Here is a 16,121-nt window from a genome sequence, read left to right as displayed (position 1 = left end):
TCCCATTTGTCCAACCTTTCTTTGATTTGTTGTGTTTCCGGGTCTCTATTCAGAAAATTTCGGCCTGAGCCAAGGAGACCTATTCCATCCTGTAATGTTTCTCCTATTCCATCCTGTAATGTTTTTAGAGTGTCTGCTTTGACTCCTAGGTCTTTGATCCATTTGGAGTTGATTCTGGTGCAGGGTGATAGATAAGGATCTAGCTTTAGTTTTCTATAAGTAGTTAACCAATTTTGCCAGCACCATTTACTGAAGAGGCTGTCTTTCTTCCATTCTGTTATTTTAGCTCCCTTATCGAAGATTATTTGGCTATAGGTCTGTAGGTTCATTTCTGGGTTTTGGAACAAGATGGATGCCGCTGCTGCCATTTAGGCCGGAGTTTTTAGGGAAGCTCTCTACCACCCAGACACATTCCCAGGCCACTTCATTGAGAATGTCTCAAGGAGGATGGCTGAAGGATGGATGGCTAATTTTACTCAATCTCTCTTTCTTCTTCTTTTGCCAGCCCCTAGACTGGCAAAACAAGTGGGGGAGGGCTGGGAAGGTGAAGAGCACAGAGAGAGAGAGAGACATCACCCAGCCCGAGTTTAAGCCTCACACCCGACACACACACACACAAAACATGAAAATAGCTGGGCACTGGTGGCTCGCGCCTGTAATCCTAGCTACTCCGGAAGGTGAGATCTGAGGATCTCGGTTCAAAGCCAGCCTGGGCACGAAAGACCGTGAGACTTTTATCTCCAATAAGCCACTCAGAAAACCGGAAGTGGTACTGTGGCTCAAGTAGTAGAGCCCTAGGCTTGAGCTGAAGAGTTGGGGGACAGTGTCCAGGGCCAGCCAGGGTTCAAGCCCCACGTCCCGGGAAAAACCAAAACAAAAAAACAAACAAACAAAAAAAAACCATTTCTGGGTTTTCAATTCTATTCCATTGGTCCTGAGGTCTGTTCTTATGCCAGTACCAAGCTGTTTTGATTATTATGGCTTTATAGTAGAGTTTGAAATTTGGTATTGATATTCCACCAGCAGTGTTCTTTCCATTGAGGAGCATTTTTGCTATTCGAGGTCTTTTATTGTTCCATATGAATTTTTGGATTGCCTCTTCTATTTCCTTGAAGAATGAGGTTGGAATTTTGATAGGTATTGCATTGAATTTGTAGATAGCCTTGGGAAGTATTGCCATTTTTACGATGTTTATCTTTCCAATCCAGGAGCATGGGAGGTTTTGCCATTTTCTAAGTTCTGTTTTGATTTCCTTTTTCAAGATTTTAAAGTTTTCATAATAGAGGTCCTTCACTTCTTTGGTTAATTCCTAGGTATTTTATTTTTTGAGGGGCTATTACAAATGGAGTTACTTTCCTAATTTCAGCCACACTTTTCTCATTGTTGGCATACAGAAAAGCCATTGATTTTGGGGGGTTAATTTTATACCCTGCTACTTTGCCAAAATTTTGGATCAGCTTGAGTAATTTGGGAGTGGAGTCTATGGGATTCTTTAAATACAAGATCATGTCATCTGCAAAAAGGGAGAGTTTTATTTCTTCTTTCCCTATTTGGATCCCCTTTATGTTTGCATCTTGTCTTATTGCTGTAGCGAAGCATTCTAATACTAGATTGAAGAGAAGTGGAGAGAGTGGACATCCTTGTCTTGTTCCTGAGTTTAGAGGAAATGGCTTTAGTTTTTCACCATTAAGTATAATGCTGGCTGTATGTTTGTCATATACAGCCTTTATTGTATTGAGGAATGTTTCATGGATTCCTAATTTTTCCAAAACCTTCATCATAAAGGGGTGTTGGATCTTGTCAAATGCTTTTTCTGCATCTATTGAGATAACCATGTGGTTCTTATCCTTGCTCCTGTTAATGTGATGAATAATATTAATTGATTTGCGTATATTGAACCAGCTTTGCATCCCTGAAATGAATCCTGTTTGATCATGGTGTATGATTTTTTGGATGAATTGTTGAAGTCGATTGGCCAAAATTTTGTTGAGAAGTTTTGCATCAATGTTCATCAAAGAAATGGGTCTATAGTTCTCTTTCTTTGATGAGTCCCTGCCTGGTTTTGGGATGAGGGTTATGATGGCTTCATAGAATGTGTTTGGTAGTGAACTTTCTCTTTCAATTTCATTGAAGAGTTGGAGGAGTATTGGTGTGAGCTCTGCTTTGAAGGCCTTGTAGAATTCCGCTGTAAATCCATCAGTCCTGGACTTTTCTTAGATGGGAGGTCTCTTATTGCTATTTCTATTTCTATGGTTGATATGGGTCTGTTAAGTTGGGATAACCCATCTTGGTTTAGTTTCAGCATGTTGATATTGCTAGGAAAACGTCCATTTCTTCCAGATTCTCAAGCTTATTAGCATAAAGGTTTGAGAAGTATTCCCTTATAATATTCTGAATCTTGGTTGTTTCCGTGGTGATGTTTCCATTCTCATCTCTGAATTTATTTATTTGGGTGTGTTCTCTTCTTTTTCTGATAAGATTTGCTAAGGGTCTGTCAATTTTGTTAATTTTTTCGAAGAACCAACTCTTTGTTTTGTTGATTCTTTCTATAGTTTTTTTTGGATTCTAATTCATTTAATTCTGATTTAATTTTAATTATTTCTTTCCATCTACTGGATTGGGGTTTATCTTGCTGCTCTTTTTCAAGGAAGTTTAGATGTGTCATTAAATTGTTGGTTTCAGATCTCTCCAATTTGTTGATGTAGGAGCTCAGAGCTATAAACTTGCCTCTGAGTACTGAGGCAAGGCTTTCTATAACAGACACAAGTCTACTTCCATGTATGAAGCAAGGTAGATGGGAAGTGCTGACCATGCTGAAGAACTAAGGCTAAAAGGGACCTAAAACTCCAATGGGAAAGTTTCTACTTGGTTGTTCATGCTTAGGATCCAAGTAGCTCCTCCAGGAAGAAAGGGTTTGTGTGATTGTATTTTTTAATTGTACTCTATTTGAAGCTTTCCCCCCATTTTTTGTCCCTTACTGTTTTCCATGAAAATTAGCGTTGTACTGATTGGTTAATATCATAGTAATAAAACTACCCTAAAATCTCATTGGTATTAAACCTTATTTAATATATGTTTGTAGATTGGCTGTGGACCAGATAGCTGATGTACAGTGGACTGAGCTAGGATGATTTTCTCTTCATATTTTTGCCCTCCTGGCCAAGTTTTCATTGCTATGGTGGAGAAACCCAGTGGCACAAGTACTTTCCTGGGTTCTCGTGAGTCACACTGGATGACTTCCCATTAGAGCAAGAAATAAGGCCAGTGCCAGAATTAAAGTCAAAATATAACTTGACCCAGAAAGAGGCTGCAGAGGACTGGAATAATAGGGTAAAAAAATTGGTACATTATGCAATGTACCACAATTATACATTTAACATATGTATATATAACATTTATATAGGGTCTCAAAGTCTATTTGTATTTTTTTCATTTGATCTTCACAGTAACTCTGTGAGATCATTGTTTATTTCCACATTTTATAAAAGAAAAAACAATCAGAAAGGTAAAGCCTCTTACCCAGAGTCATATACCTTGTTATCCATAGAAAGGGACTTTATAATAATTTCTTTTTTAAAGAAAAGTGGGGGCTGAGGGAAGTGAATGCTATGTGACAGGCTGAGGCAGGAGGATCTGGGACCAGATCTTAGGACCAGAGGATCAGAGGATCTTAGGACCACCCTGGGACTACGTAGTAAGAGAAAAAAATTTTTTTAAGTTAGGCATGGGGTGGAAAAAGAGTGATGGAGTTTTTCTTTCTTTGGCCATTGTTGATCATCTTTTTCCCTTTGTATACAGGATAAAAGAAAAGGCAAGGAGAGCAAAAGGGAAACAAAACCTGAAGTGAAGCTAAAGACCTGATATGGTTGTTGTTAAGGCCTAGCCTGAGAAGTTGTTTCTTGTTTTTCTAATGACTATTTTAGGATTCATGGTACTCCTGTGCAGAGGGAAAAGAGACATCATTATATTAAGGAGGAGGGTCAGAAAGAAAACGAACTCATCCATTCTGATGTAGCAGCAGCTAAGGATATAGGGTACACATTTGGAAGATACTAGGTTACTGCTGGACACTTTTGACTATGTGCTCGTTCTTAGGATATGTGAATATACTTATTTATAAATGATGAGTGCACTGCTATACAAATAAATACACCTTAAAACAAATTTTGTACATAATATTTTTAATTTAATATTTTAATAATTTTACAACTAGTCATTCATGGGATATCATCCATCATCCTTTTTACTTTGGAAGTTGTGTTTTTTTTCCATTTTGGTGGCATAGTAACTGAAAAAGATACCTTACAGAGAACAACATTTACAATGACTACACAGGGAGAGGGGTCATTATTGTTGGTATTGGAAGATAAAATAGTATTTCACAGTCTGTGCTACTGACAGTTGGAGATAAAAGTTGGCTGGCATCATTCATTCACTCAACATGAAAATTTAGAAACTGCTGGGCATGGTGGTACACATGTGTAATCCCAGCTTTCAGGAGGCTCAGGCAGGAGGATCATGAATTCAAGGCCAGCTTGGGAAATAAGTGCTCACATAGACATAAGGAAACTGTCTCAAAACAACAAACCAACCAAAACAAACCCTCTAGGGCCTTTCTTCTCCCCCTACATGGAATCCTTTGTTGAATCCCATTGTTTTACTTTGTTCAAGTCCCTCCCAAACCATGATTGCATTCTACTCTTGCTGCCTCTTCCTCCCAGGTTCTCAATCGGGCACCATTCTCAGCACCATTCACTCCAGAGTCAGGACAGCTCACTACTCCCCGAATATGTCTGTACTGTCTTTCTGCCAACACAGCCCTCTGACAATGCTACCCATCTTTCCTGGCCTTGTTCAAATACTACCTCTAGGAGACCTAGAAAGCCATTCCCCCTACTCTGTGTCTATATTAGGTAATGTTACATTATTTAACCACGGCCTACCTCACATCCTACTAATGTGAGTTTCTATCTTATTGCCTAGATATTAAGTCCTTAAGACACAGACCATGTCATACTAGCTTACCAAGAGGTCAATAAATTATTTTGCATTTAGCAATAGATGAATAAATGTATGCATCTAATTCAGTCCATGAGATTAACTTTAGCACCAAGTTTGACCCTCCTTTTAATAGGACACCAGAGACTCATCAGTGTGTTAATGACTGGATTTTGTCAGCCCTAGGATATTAATAGCTCCCACTAACTGTATGCCTTGTGTGTGCTAACCATTACACACATATTACTTATACTCGTTAAAATAAAACTGCAGAAACCAGGAGATATTTATCATCCTCATTTTACGGATTAGGAAATGCATGTTTCATGAGGGTAACTTGCCCTTATAACTCCAAGTATCCCAAAACTGGGGCTAGCAGCTAGGTTTGTCTGGTTCTTAAAACAGCAGACCATAGCATCCTTGTGTGGGCTGGGTCCATTTTGTTTTGTGGCAGAGTTCAACGTCAGACCCATCTCAAGAGGATCCGGTGGACAGCAAGTGCTTACTGAAAAAATATACACATCTTTCCTGCACTAAAGTCTTCTGCCAGCCATGGCAGAAATGCATTGATGGAACCTGTACTTGTAAGCTCCCTTATCAGTGCCCAAAGAATGGCACCTCCGTGTGTTCAACCAATGGAAAAAGCTACCCGACTTACTGTCATCAGAAGAGCTTTGAATGTCTTCGTCCAGGGGCAAAGTTCTTAAATCAAGGAACATGCACAGCTGAAGGTAGGAAAGCTATCCTGTGGCATAAGAGGGTCATTGTATATCATTTTTTCTATTAGAAAATCACTTTACTATAAAATGTTCTGAAGACATCCCAAAAATTTAGACTCAATAGCAATGGAGAAATATAGTCACTAGAATCCAGCCATCCTGTGAATTCAGAGTACAAGATTTGAGGTGCCACTCACTACTGCCTGGTGCCTTAGAATTGTCCCCACTTTGTCTGCTTAATTAAAGGGATCATTCCCAGAGCCACTCAACTAGTTTAGACTTCAGTGAACAAGTAAGTCTTTTTTTGGGGGGGGGGGGTGTCCGGTCGTGGGGCCTGAACTCTGGGCCTGGGTGCTATCCCTCAGCTCTTCAGCTCAAGGCTAGCACTCTACCACTTGAGCCACAGCGCCACTTCTGGCTTTTTTCTTTTTGCTTATGTGGTGCTGAGGAATCGAACCCAGGGCCTCATGCATGCAAGGCAAGTGCTCTACCACTGAGCCACCTTCCCAGCCCACAAGTAAGTCTTTATATGAGATTTGTTCTTACATGTAGTAAAGTAGCCTAGCTAGGCCTCAACTCCCCTTGGATCTCTAGCCTTAGGGTTTCTTCTAGCATCTATCTTCTCAGGTCTTTCTACTCCAGGCCCAAACCATTGTCTCTGACTATCCAAGAAACTTGAGACAGCACTGATTAAGGATAACACATTCCTTCCTACCAAACTTGGCGTGTCAGGCCAGGAACTTGTCTATATTCCATGGCAGGTGATGTGGTGAGAGGCTGGGACCCTCACATGTGGGTTAGAAGATCGTTGAAGATTGGGAGATTTCACTGACATTTAGGTTGAGCTTCAGGTTCCTCTAAGTCCTTCCTCAGTTACTGACAATCTGTGTGACATCTGTGCAATGTAAAAATCAACAAAATGAGGCACAAAAGCTCTCTGCACAGTGCTCAGGGCACAAAGAAAGTGCGCATTAAATTCCAGCTCTCATAGCAAAACTCAAGTTCATGTTCTTCTGATAGGAAGTTACTGCAGATATTTCTGAATTTACAGAGGAATGCTGACACATTCTTTGTAAAGTTACCATGACACACCTCAGCCTGTGATTGCCTATTTAATTTCCTGGTGTTAAGATGTCAAGGTACTGTGGGGAACAAAGAACAAAGCTCCCTGGCTGAGCCCGTCTCCCCTCCCTGTTGACTGGAAGAAGGAAATAGTTGAGTTTATTTTGTAAATGTCTGACATTAAATGCTTCAAATTTATGAAGAGACATAAATCCTCTCTATAGTGTTGTTAATTGTTTAGCTTACTTTAGGACTGTGGACTTTGGAGTAAGATAAATGAAGCAAATGTCAATTCCTGGCTTCACCTCTGGGGCTGGTAATAACTTCTAGACAGGTTCTGTGTGTCTGAAAAAGGACGTACAGGCTCCATCTTCAGAGAGATGATGTTAATGTTTAGTGATATTTTTCCTACATGACTGGGCAGCACAGCCATTGACATAAGCACTCATAAAATGGTTGCTTTAAAGATTTTAAATTAGGGCTGGAAAGGTGCATGCATGAGGCCCAGGGTTCGATTCCTCAGCGCCACATAAGCAGAAAAAGCCAGAAGTGGTGCTGTGGCTCAAGCAGTAGAGTGCTAGCCTTGAGCACCCAGGCCCAGAGTTCAGGCCCCACGACCGACAAAAAAAAAAAAAAAGATTTTAAATTACAAGGGGAGAAAGTGAATGCCTGAGTATTGTTGGTGGTTTTTATTTTAGGAAAATTTAATGTTTCCTTGAGTTATGGGAACACAGATTCAGAGGGAATCGTTGAAGTAAAACTTGTGGACCAGAAGGAGAAAATGTTCATATGTAAAAGGAGCTGGAGCATGACTGAAGCCAATGTGGCCTGCGTTGACCTTGGATTTCAACAGTAAGCACTTATATAGATGGGGATTTTTCTCAGGGTTGATTGTATTGTCCCAACTGTTTGCTTTCTGATTATTTAATCTTCCCATGCATCACTTTCCTCCTATGTAACCTGGGAGCATTAATTTCCACCTCAGAGCCTTGCTGGGAGGATTAAATATGTTCATGTTTGTGTAACACTTAGATCCTGCTGAGCAGGTGATTCTGCAGACCACCTGTAAGCTTCCTTAAATATCTGCACTGAATCCCTTAGTGACTCTCAAAGTGTTAAATGCAGTCATTACTGTCCATTTCCACTTATTCTTATTGAATGTTGTCTGTTTATAGCCCCCTTTTATTTTTTGCCTGTCCTGGGGCTTGAACTCAGGGCCTGGGCACTGTCCCTGAGCTTCTTCTGCTCAAGGCTAGCATTCTATCACTTGAGCCACAGAACCACTTCCAGCCTTTTCTGTTTATGTAGTACTGAGGAATTGAACCCAGGGCTTCATGAATGCTAGGCAAGCACTAACCACTCTACCACTAAGCCACATTCCTAGCCTTTGTTGTTAACTCTTATGTTCAAGTCTTTTTCTATTTCTTTACTTTTAAACTTTCTGTATCTCCATGGTAAGTATTTTTCCCTCCTTCCTTCCTTTCTTCCTTCTTTCCCGCCTCTCTCCTCCCTCCATCCTTTCCTTCTTTTCTCCCCCTCTCGTTCCTTCTCTCCTTCCTTCTTTCCCTCCTTTCCTCCTACCTCAACCTCCCAAGTGGACGTGACAAACAACCTATAGTTTTAACCTAATAGTAAACTCTCTTAATCTTCAGTCTCTCGGTGTATTTTCTGTTGCCACGTTTTGCATAAGGACAAATTTCTCTGCTTTCAGCTAGTGAGAACTTCTCTTACATCCTTAAGAGCTCCTTGAGTTTATTTTATTATATTTTTATAGTATTGTTAAGTTGTGAGGTCTTTCTTATTTATCTATCATATTGTCCCAAATGGCTCTTTTTTGTTATTATGGATTAACTTCATAACTACTGTATCTTCATTATGTATCTAGAACAGTAAGGAATACAGTACCCTTTTGTTCTTTTCATTTCAATTAGTCTGAAAATTAGATTGCCATTAGTGTTTTATTTCTGGTTCCATTTGTCATAGGTATCTTCGCTTACTTTTAGTTTTCAACCTAGTTTTTCTTATTTGCTTTTAAAGAATAGCAGAAATTATTGAGTATGGTAGAAGCCCGGCTCATTGTAGGATGTTGGGGAACTGAGGCCTTCTTTGCACAAATTCTTAGCAAATTTTAAAGTCTAAGTAACAGTATAGAGATGCTAAAATCAATACTATATCAAGGTTGAATTGAAGATGCAGCTTAGTGTAAAGACAAATTGGAATGATTAGAGGTAAGCCAACTTCATTTACTATTTCTTAAGCAATAACGTGCCAGGTAATTAAGCCTTATAGTATGATGCATGTAGAGAGACTCCCATAAGGCAAAGATGGAAATCTGAGCAGAGCATACCTGATTTATATTTTCTTAAACCTCTGATCAAATTAATCTACTCCCTCTCGTGGAAAGAAAATCAACTTAAAAAGAGAAGACATGTCAGAATAGAAGGAAACCTTAGGAATGAGAAAGTGGCATTCTTCCTTAACAAGAAATAGGAATGGGAAAACTAATTGTTGATGGAGAACTTGACATTTTTTGAACCTTGGCTGGTTAGTTCACATGGAGTATTTTAGTTAATCTATACAAAGTCTAGTGAGATAGTTCTATTCACTATTTATGTATTTATGTATTTATGGAGCTGATACTGGGGCTTGAACTCTAAATGCTTTTTCTTAACTATTTCATTTAAGGATAGCACTATCACTTGAGTTACAGTTCCACTTATGGCTTTTTAGAGGTTAATTGGAGATAAGAGTCTCATGGACTTTTGCAGCACAAGCTGACTTTGAAACATCATCTTCAGATCTCAGCCTCCTGAGTAGCTAGAATTATAGGCATGAGCCACTAGAGTCTGGTTTCTATTCACTTTTACAAATGAAGCTATTAAGGCTCAGCGAATGTATAATTCATCTGCTTACAAAATAAAAGTTACCTTACCTTTTACAACAGGACTGTAAACTCTAAAGTGCTAATTATTCTGCCATTATGTTTGATTTATTCTGTTTGCAGGGGTGCTCTTAGTACTCAAGGAAGGTTTTATCCACCTACAGATCTCCATATTAACACCACTGAATGTCTGCATGTGCAGTGTCGGGGATTAGAGACCAGTTTAGCTGAGTGTACTTTTACCAAGAAAAGAACTAAGATTTACCAGGGCTTAGCTGGTGTGGTGTGTTACACACAGGATACAGGTTGGTGACTTACTTGTCTGATGTTTTCTATTCCTTCAAGCTTGCTTCTTTCACACCAGGCTTGTCAGTTCAAGGAGACTTTGTTTTGGGCTTTAGTGTCTACACTGATGCTTTCCCCCATTATTCCTTTTAGCCATTCAAATATTACTCCTCTCTAGTTCTTTGATCAGAGAAATCTTGCCCAATTCCCTTCCGCTTCCTCTAAGATCTATATTAAAGTTACTATAGCAAACATGAGGATAAGGAGAACTTTCAGCATCTCCTTTGGGCATTCTAGCTTATATGTCTTTCTTTACAATGTTCAGACAATAGCTCCCTTTCCAAGCAGTCACTGCTACTTTGCTCCTCCATCCTTTTACTGGAATATTTTGGCCATATGTTTGGTGTTAAACACCAAAGCTATACCCTGTTCAATCAACCTGGAAATGGCATAGTACACGTGTGCTCTGGAAGTAGGGGTGGCACTAGTATTGTAGCACTAAGAAGAAAAGGTGAGCACCTGTGTTTGCTCAGATCAGCTAATGCTCCTGGCTCCAGTAATTACAAATTGCCACAACCAGTACTGGTTTTTCAGAGGTATTGAAAAAGGCCCCCATCAGCCAGTTTTGACATTTATTGTCACCATCAAACACATGTCATATGTTAATTCTACCAGTAGATTTTACATCGTTTTTATCTTAATGACTCCATTGTTCCAAAACATGTGATGAGGCTATGATGTCACAATTCCATTAATAAATTTCACAAAGATCATTCCTGTTTTACAGCTTCTCCGACAGATCGGTCCTTCCAGTGTGTGAATGGGAAATCCATTGCCTGGGAGAAGGCATGCAATGGTGTCAATGATTGTGGAGATCAAAGTGATGAGCTGTGCTGTAAAGGTAGATAGATAGAAGGCTGTCCCCTGCCTCCCACATTCATTCTTCTGACTAAAAAGTTCAAGCAGTTTTACTGTTGAATTTCAGTTTCCTGTTCATTCTGTTTGTGGTGGTGGTGATGATGATGATGATGATGATGATGGGAATTGAACCTAGGGCCTTTTTCACATCTAGGCAGGCACCCTGACACTGAGCTACCCCAGCATCCTCCCCATCCAGTTTCAAGAAGTGGAAGAAACTTCTGTTTGTGTTTGCACAGGATGCCGAGACCAAAGCTTCCTTTGCAAGTCGGGTGTCTGCATCCCCAGCCAGTATAAATGCAATGGCGAGGTGGACTGCCTTACGGGAGAAGATGAAGTTGGTTGTGAAGGTAATCTAAAGTTTGTGGCGTCTTTTCCTGTTCACTTTTGAATCTAGAGATTCTGAAACTTTTTGTGGGGCAAATGAAAATCTCCTTCACCACTGTGATACCAGAGACTGAACCCAGGACCTTGCACTACGAGCTAAGCACTGGCTTCCATTTGAGCCTGGATCATAATCTTAAGTGACAGTACCAATAAGGATATTTCTGAGGAGGCATTTAAACTGTGGAATGTTCATCTTATATCTACTTGTTATCTCAAAACATTTTAATTTACTTATTTTTAATTAAAAATTTTTTTTGTCAGTCATGGGGCTTGAACTCTGGGCCTGGGCACTGTCCCTCAGCTCTTCAGCTCAAGACAAATGTTCTAACACTTGAGCCACAGTGCCATTTCTAGTTTTCTGAGTCGTTTATTGGAGATAAGAGTCTCAGGAACTTTCCTCTCTGAGATGGCTTTGAACCACAATACTCATATCTCAGACTCCTGAATAGTTAGAATTATAGGCATAAGCCACTGGTGCCTGGTTAGAACATTTTAATTTAAAAAGATTCTCACATATGCAAGAAATAAAAAAAAAACCCTGATCTTCTGTGAACCCATCCTCCAGCTATAAGTTATTGATAGCTTGCTGGTCTTGTTCATTTCCCTTCCTGCTTATTTTCCTGTCTGTGGCTTTTTTGTTACAGTATTTTCAAAAATATCTCAGATTTATATGTACATATTAGTATATGTATACATATATACTATATATGCTGAACACCATTCTCTCTTAAGTATGCCAACAAACAGTACTACAAACAATAACATCATTTAATAACAGCCACGTCTAAATTTTCCCATCTCAAAAATGTCCCTATCAAGCTAATGAGTTCAAATCAGGATTCTAAAGAATACAGATGCTGTATTTAATAAATTTAAATTTTTTCTTTTAGTCTTTAAGTTACCTCACCCATCTCCCTACTCCAATGTTTTCATGCAATGAAGATGGGTCCTATGTCTCTTAATCTGGATTTATGAAATTGGTTAGATGTAGGGTTCAATATTTTGGGCTTGAATTCTTGGAATATTTGGCAGAATACTTCCCATTACTCATAATGTCTAACTGTCCAGTTGTCTTATTTCCAGTGATGCTAACTGACATTGATCCCTGGGCAACTTTGATGGCATGATTTAAAAAAATTCCCCACATCTTTTAGCCAATGTGGCGATTGTGTCTCCATCTATTTTGTCAGTAGAGGCTATAAAATGTCTATTCCTAATTGCATGATTCTCTTTGCATATACTGACTGAAACTGTATGGGGAAAACTTTTTTTCATCAGCTATGCTTTGTTTCCATGCAATGTAATTCATAGTAGAAAAGTAGAATAATACCTATTCTCTCCCTTTACTAACCAAGTCTCAGAGCAATGAGCTGGTGTTCTGGACAGCCCCCAATGGTGAAAAATAATCTCTGCCACACAGATGGACATTTTACTCCCAGCAATGTTTTCTGAAGAGCATTTTTCTTTAGAGTATCATATTCACTTTACTTCCCCCATGAGCCTGTATTAAGTTCCTGAAATGTGTGCCAGGAGGTTTCAGTAGCAAATCACATTTAAAAAGCCTTGACCTTTTACGGATCTTATATTGCAATGAGGAAACAATGACAATAAATATGAGAAATAAGTAAAAGACAGGTTAAAAAAAGTACTAAGCAAATCTTATGCAAGGAAATTGTTAGAAGGAAATTTTTTTTTGGGGGGGGGAGGTTCAGTTGTAGGGCTTGAACTCTAGGCTTGGGTGCTGTTCCTGCACTCTTCAGCTCAAGGCGAGTGCTCTACTGCTTGAGCCACAGCACCACTTCCGGTTTTCTAGTGGTTTATTGGAGATAAGAAGTTCATGGAGGGCTGGGAAGTTGGCTCAGTGGTAGAGCGCTTGCCTTGCATGCCTGAGGCCCTGGGTTCCATTCCTCAGCACCACATAAACAAAAAGAAAAAAGCCAGAAGTGGCGCTGTGGCTCAAGTGGTAGAGTGCTAGCCTTGAGCTGAAGAGCTGAGGGACAGCACCCAGGCCCAGAGTTCAGGCCCCACGACTGGACCCCCCAAAAAAAAAAAAGAAGTTCATGGACTTTCAGGCCATGCTGGCTTTGAACCGTGATCCTCAGATCTCAGCCTTCTGAGTAGCTAGGATTACAGGTGTGAGCCACCAGCGCCCAGGTAAGTTTTGAAATTTTAAATAAGGTGTTATGAGAAGGATTCAGGGAGATGACTTCTAGGTAAAAGTCTACAGAAGAGTGCCCCAGACAGAGCAGTAGCAGTGCAGTGTTCCCCTCCCCACAAGAGCATCCCTAATTTGAAGAAGAGCAGCAAGGAAGCTAGTGTAACAGGTGGCCCAGTAATGGGATTAGAGACAAAGCAAAAGAAGTGAGGGTGGAAGGTATCAAGGTGGATAAAATAGTGAAGTCAGGCACAGTGACATAGTCTGACTTCTACTTTAAATCTAGAGTTCTCTGACTGCTAGGTGGGGAATGGTTCTATTAGGATAGAGGAGAGGCAGAGACCCAGTTTGGAAGCTACAGCAATCATTCAGAGAAGGATGTGTGACTAGGATGAGTTGAGAAACAGCAAGATTCTGCATTGTTTTTGAAGGTAGAGCCAGTGACACCTGTCAACTGATTGGCTGGGTGTTGCAAGCAAATGAGCCATGAAGAGTGGTTCCAATATGTTGAACTTCAAGTTGAAAGGATGGGGCTGCCTTCAATGAGCCTGGGGAAGGCAGGGGAGGATCAGTGTGCATAGCTACCCTATTCGTGGACTGTACCAGCGGTGTACTGGGAAATGCCTCACAGCCAGCTTTAGAGAGGAAGTAGAAGCCATGTTTTGTTTTGTTTTGTTTTTTTGGGGGGTCCGGTCGTGGGGCCTGAACTCTGGGCCTGGGCACTGTCCCTCAGCTCTTCAGCTCAAGGCTAGCGCTCTACCACCTGAGCCACAGTGTCACTTCCGGCTTTTTTCTTTTTGCTTATGTGGTGCTGGGGAATCAAACCCAGGGCCTCATGCATGCAAGGCAAGCGCTCTATCACTGAACCACCTTCACAGCCCAGGAATCCATGACTTGTAGCTTTTGCCAATGTTTGTGGCATAAATAGTCCACCATGGTAGTTTCAAGCCATTGACATGTGGTAGAAAGTTGGGAAGTAAGAGGCACCACAGGCTTTTGAGAACTGGTACCAGGCCACACCACACATCACCGGGTTATTTCAACTGCTTTTCATGGGCTTTGTGCTTGCCTTTGCTTCTCAACTGTTTACTTAAAAATAGAATCTATTCAATTATTTTCATATTTCAAATATCCTCAGGTAAGTGCCTCACACATAAGCATTAAATACAGGTCGACAATATTTGTGAGTAAATGAACTGATGTCAATCATATTTGGCATTACTGAATAGGCCAGTGACATCTTCTTTAATTTTCCATTGATATTTGATCTTGGTTCTTAAAGGACAGATGTTTAGAATATCTTTTTTTGAATTTTAATTTTATCTCATTTTTTAAAGGAGATGAGGAAAAAAATGCTTTTATGTTCAATTTAGTTCAATGCTTAGTTGAGAGAGGCAAAGAAACAAGAGATTTCATGTAGAAGAAGAGTTAGCCATAACTCCTGGCAATGAAAGTCTACACTAAATCTCACTTCTTTAATGTAATAATATTTTAGACTCTGTCCTTCTTTTCTTTTTGCACCTGCTCCCTGCTTCTATTTAAAATTATGAATATTAAGGAAAAGAGATACAATGTGCTAGTTTTATCAGAGAAAAAATGCACCAAAAGAAATAAACTACAAGCTGGGCACTGGTGGCTCATGCTTGTAATCCTAGTTACTCAGGAGGCTGAGATCTGAGGGTCATGGTTCAAAGCCAGCCTGGGCAGGGCTGTGAAACTCTTATCTCCAATAAACCATCAGAAAACTGGAAGTGGTGCAGTGGCTCAAGTGGTAGAGCACTAGCCTTGAGCTGAAGAGCTAAGGGACAGTGCTCAGGCCCAGAGTTCAAGCCCCATGACTGACAAAACAAACAAATAAATAAATCAACTACAATAGCAAACTTTATTTTCATGTAACTTCTGAATCTTTGTTAAAAAAATACACTTACACAGTTAGCATTGTTATTTCAGTTTACTCTTCCTAGCACAAGCTCCACCTTTATATCTGATCAATAGTTCTTTTCAACCCTCCCACCCAATACCACGCTAACATTGGGAAATGACAAGTAAAGGCAGAGATGTAAGATTAATACTCACTAGTCTCTTATTTAAGGGGACATAAATCAATAAATTATAAATCAAAGGACATTTGGAATGTATCTTGAGTGTTTCTCTTTTATAAGCCCTTCTTTTATTAATACACATTAAAAGTTATAAATTCTCTATAATTCTATAGTAAATTTGCCCCTGAGTGGGTATTCAAATGGACCTAAATGTTATTCTTTTAAATCTAAATTAAGATGATTTCTTCGGTTGTAAAATTGGTATATGCTTAAATGCAAGGCAAAAATTCTATTATACACTATTAAAATTTAAAGTAAATGGCATTACTGTTTGGTTTTCTTTTGCATTTAGTAACTATTCATTTTGAACTTTTATACTATGTTTCTAAAATATTAATGGTGTGGGTATATTTTACTCAAGTGAAATGATTTTATTGCCTTAGTGAGTATTTTGTTTGATTTTTGTTTTAGGAGCCAGACTTCCTGAAACTCAAGGTAAACACTCTGTGTGTGTGTGTGTGTGTGTGTGTGTGTGTGTGTGTGTGTGTGTGTGTGTGTGTGTGTGTGTGTGTGTGTGTGTGTGTGTGTGCGTGCGTGCGTGCGTGCGTGCGTGCGTGTGTGTGCGCGCGCGCGCGCGCGCGCGCGCGCGCGCGCCAGTATTGGGGTTTGAACTC

General features: G+C 39.9%; 1 protein-coding gene across 2 annotated transcripts in view; it reads left to right on the top strand.

Annotated features, from left to right (window-relative positions):
- The window catches only part of Cfi (complement factor I), a 33,844-nt gene that overhangs the window by 2,246 nt on the left and 15,477 nt on the right, over positions 1 to 16,121 (top strand). For both annotated transcript variants that reach the window (XM_070022452.1, XM_070022451.1), the window contains exons 2-7: positions 5,453 to 5,729; positions 7,478 to 7,631; positions 9,784 to 9,965; positions 10,733 to 10,846; positions 11,103 to 11,213; positions 15,919 to 15,942. In XM_070022452.1, the coding sequence (XP_069878553.1) occupies positions 5,453 to 5,729; positions 7,478 to 7,631; positions 9,784 to 9,965; positions 10,733 to 10,846; positions 11,103 to 11,213; positions 15,919 to 15,942 (862 nt within the window). The remainder of the gene's footprint in view (positions 1 to 5,452; positions 5,730 to 7,477; positions 7,632 to 9,783; positions 9,966 to 10,732; positions 10,847 to 11,102; positions 11,214 to 15,918; positions 15,943 to 16,121) is intronic.

Source organism: Dipodomys merriami, unplaced genomic scaffold (genome assembly GCF_024711535.1).
Source record: "Dipodomys merriami isolate MVZ:Mamm:240054 unplaced genomic scaffold, mDipMer1.0.p SCAF_15, whole genome shotgun sequence".
Taxonomy (NCBI): Eukaryota; Metazoa; Chordata; class Mammalia; order Rodentia; family Heteromyidae; genus Dipodomys; species Dipodomys merriami.
Note: the sequence above shows the minus strand (reverse complement) of the source record. Positions and strands in the feature narration are given on the sequence as shown.